The 2,434-nt window shown below is 49.4% G+C and overlaps 1 protein-coding gene across 1 annotated transcript; it reads left to right on the forward strand.

The window, feature by feature from the left end:
* The first annotated feature begins 300 nt into the window (after positions 1-300).
* LOC123102469 (uncharacterized) lies at positions 301-1,138 on the forward strand. Its single transcript, XM_044523838.1, has one exon. It carries the CDS (start codon positions 381-383, stop codon positions 873-875), a length of 495 nt encoding a protein of 164 aa, XP_044379773.1. The 5' UTR covers positions 301-380; the 3' UTR covers positions 876-1,138.
* The last annotated feature ends 1,296 nt before the right edge of the window (positions 1,139-2,434 follow it).

Raw genomic sequence — 2,434 nt, forward strand, 5'->3', positions numbered from 1 at the left:
CGTGCATAGTGGAATAAACTCTTTACCTTAAAAAAATTGGAAGTTTTTTTTAAATCGTATCTTGAGACGGAGGGAGTAGCGCTAAAAAAATCCCATGTTTTTATGATAGAATAACTATTCCCTACGTCCCACAATTTTTTTTCCAAACTATGTTAAGCTTGAAAAAAATCATATCTCGATTCGGAGGGAGGAGCGCTAGCAGACGCCGCAACAATCTCGAACCTTCGTGCCAAGCCTTCGCTGAGTTTTTTTTTCTTTGAGTGGGAACCTTCCCTGGGCCTATAAATACCCGTCACAGTGACCCTTAAACCACAACTCAAACCACCGGCATCAGTCACTCCTCTTCACTCCTAACCAGCGAGTAACACTCCAAGCAGCCAATGGCGTTCTCCAAGCCCCTGGCGGCTCTCCTCCTCGCCGTGGCGCTGGCAGCGACTGCCATGTCCGCCGCCGGTCAGGATCCCCAAAACTGCAAGCCGAGCCGCAAGGTGACGGTGCAGAACCTGTGCGGCAAGGACCTCTACCTCGGTATCGAGCCGCTGGCCAACAGCAAGCTCCTCTACAGCCCTGGCTTCCTGCTCCGCCACGGCACCCACGTGTCGTACGACGTGTGCTCGTGGACGGGGCGCGTGAAGGTGCAGGACGCCGTGGTGACGGAGTTCCACATCGGGTACGACGGCGGGGCGTGGTACCAGGTGAGCACCGCCCAGTCGCACATGCCCATCCGTGTCTCCATCACCCCCCACGGCCACCCCCTGAAAGACCACTGCCCCACCGCCGGCTGCAACAGCGGCGGCCACTGCTTCGAGCACTCCGTCCCCGGCGGCAAGTGCCACGGCGTCGACGAGATCAAGATCGTCTTCTACAACCCCTAGATCCAGCTGATGGGTGTGTTTAATAAGTTTGCAGCTCGGTGATCCTAGTCGTATTGCAGCTGCTAGTTAGTTAATCATCTGCTCCAACGAGCTATTGTCGTGTCGTGTCGTCGATTTGCTGTTCAATTAGTAGGTGCGTGGTGAATGTGTGACTAGAGATGTTTCATTGTCGTGCAATGAACTGCATGTCGTCAGCTCTGTGTCCGTCCTTGGTGTGTTGTGTGTGTTCTAGTTTGAATCTACTTTAAAATTTGGCTGGGTCATGGAACTGCTGTTTTTTTTTTTTTGCTTGCTATCTATCGAAAGATTCAATGTGCATCCACGCTAAGGGGAGAAACATTCGTGCATGGCCGCACATGCCCTCACTCTCCTCGTGATGGATGAATCTAAATGATGTAAAATGTGATCTAGGAAGAGGAACAAACAGAGGTTGTCAATGTGAAGCCCAAGAGAGAGCTGAGATAAATCTAAATGATGTAAACATTCGTGCATGGCCGCACATGCCCTCCCTTTCCTCGTGTGGAACCAAGATTAATATCTCCGGCAGCGAGAACTGAGAACTATGCACAAGACAGAATCATCAGCCGCTGTCTATTTTTAGAAGTGCATGACTCTGATGAAAGAGACTAGACAGTGTATGCTATAGTCAATGCGACAGCATGTTATACGTAACACCCTATGGCTCGACCTCTTTTGATACCATATAAAAATGTGTTTTATAATCAATGCAACCAAAAAATCGATCTGATGAAAGAAAGCACATTATATATCAATAATTTTTAATGTTTTAAAGCATCTTCAACTCAGCTGGGTTAATCTGGCCTCTTATTTGTTCCTAGATCAATGTATGAAGATTTGAAGGCCTCGACTGGAGACGCTCTTAGCTCATAATAAGGACGTATTTTACTGCAAGCGGCAGCAGCCCCGTCGCACCGTGAAACCAGCGGCGGCCGCCGCCGCCGTTCGTCGTTGTCTCTTGCCGGAAGGAAGAAGCAGGGTGGGTAGATTCCATGCAAATCCCGGCCCCGACCGGGCCCCTACACAGTCACCATCCTTATCTCACGACATCGAGAACCGGGCAAAGCAACGGCAGGGAAACCGGGAAAGCGGAAAACGTGGCAGAGACGGAAGGCGCATCGATCGATTACTGACAGGTGCACGCGTGTACCTACACTGCACCTGTACCTGCGCTTTCGTGCCCGGTTAACGCTTCCTCCCATGAAAGCTTTGGGATAAATAGTTGTATTTCAGAGCGCTTTAGGGTAATCATCTGCAGATTACGGTGTAGACATCCTTCGAGCTCGAGCACGCATGGACCAGTGAAGCATGCACGTGAAGCACTGCCACCACTGCACAATCTTTTAGCATGGGCAGCACGAGTACACCCGCAAAAAAAAAAGCACGAGTAGTAAATTTGCTGAAAACCACCACATTTATAACTAAGGTACTGCAACACTATCGTTTATGTCAAAAATCATGAAAGACCATTATTTCTGTGACACGTGAATAACAAAATGCACTAAACGGGTTGTGAGCCGCGACTAGATGAAAATCTAACA

This window comes from Triticum aestivum, chromosome 5A, assembly GCF_018294505.1.
Source record: "Triticum aestivum cultivar Chinese Spring chromosome 5A, IWGSC CS RefSeq v2.1, whole genome shotgun sequence".
Classification (NCBI taxonomy): domain Eukaryota; kingdom Viridiplantae; phylum Streptophyta; class Magnoliopsida; order Poales; family Poaceae; genus Triticum; species Triticum aestivum.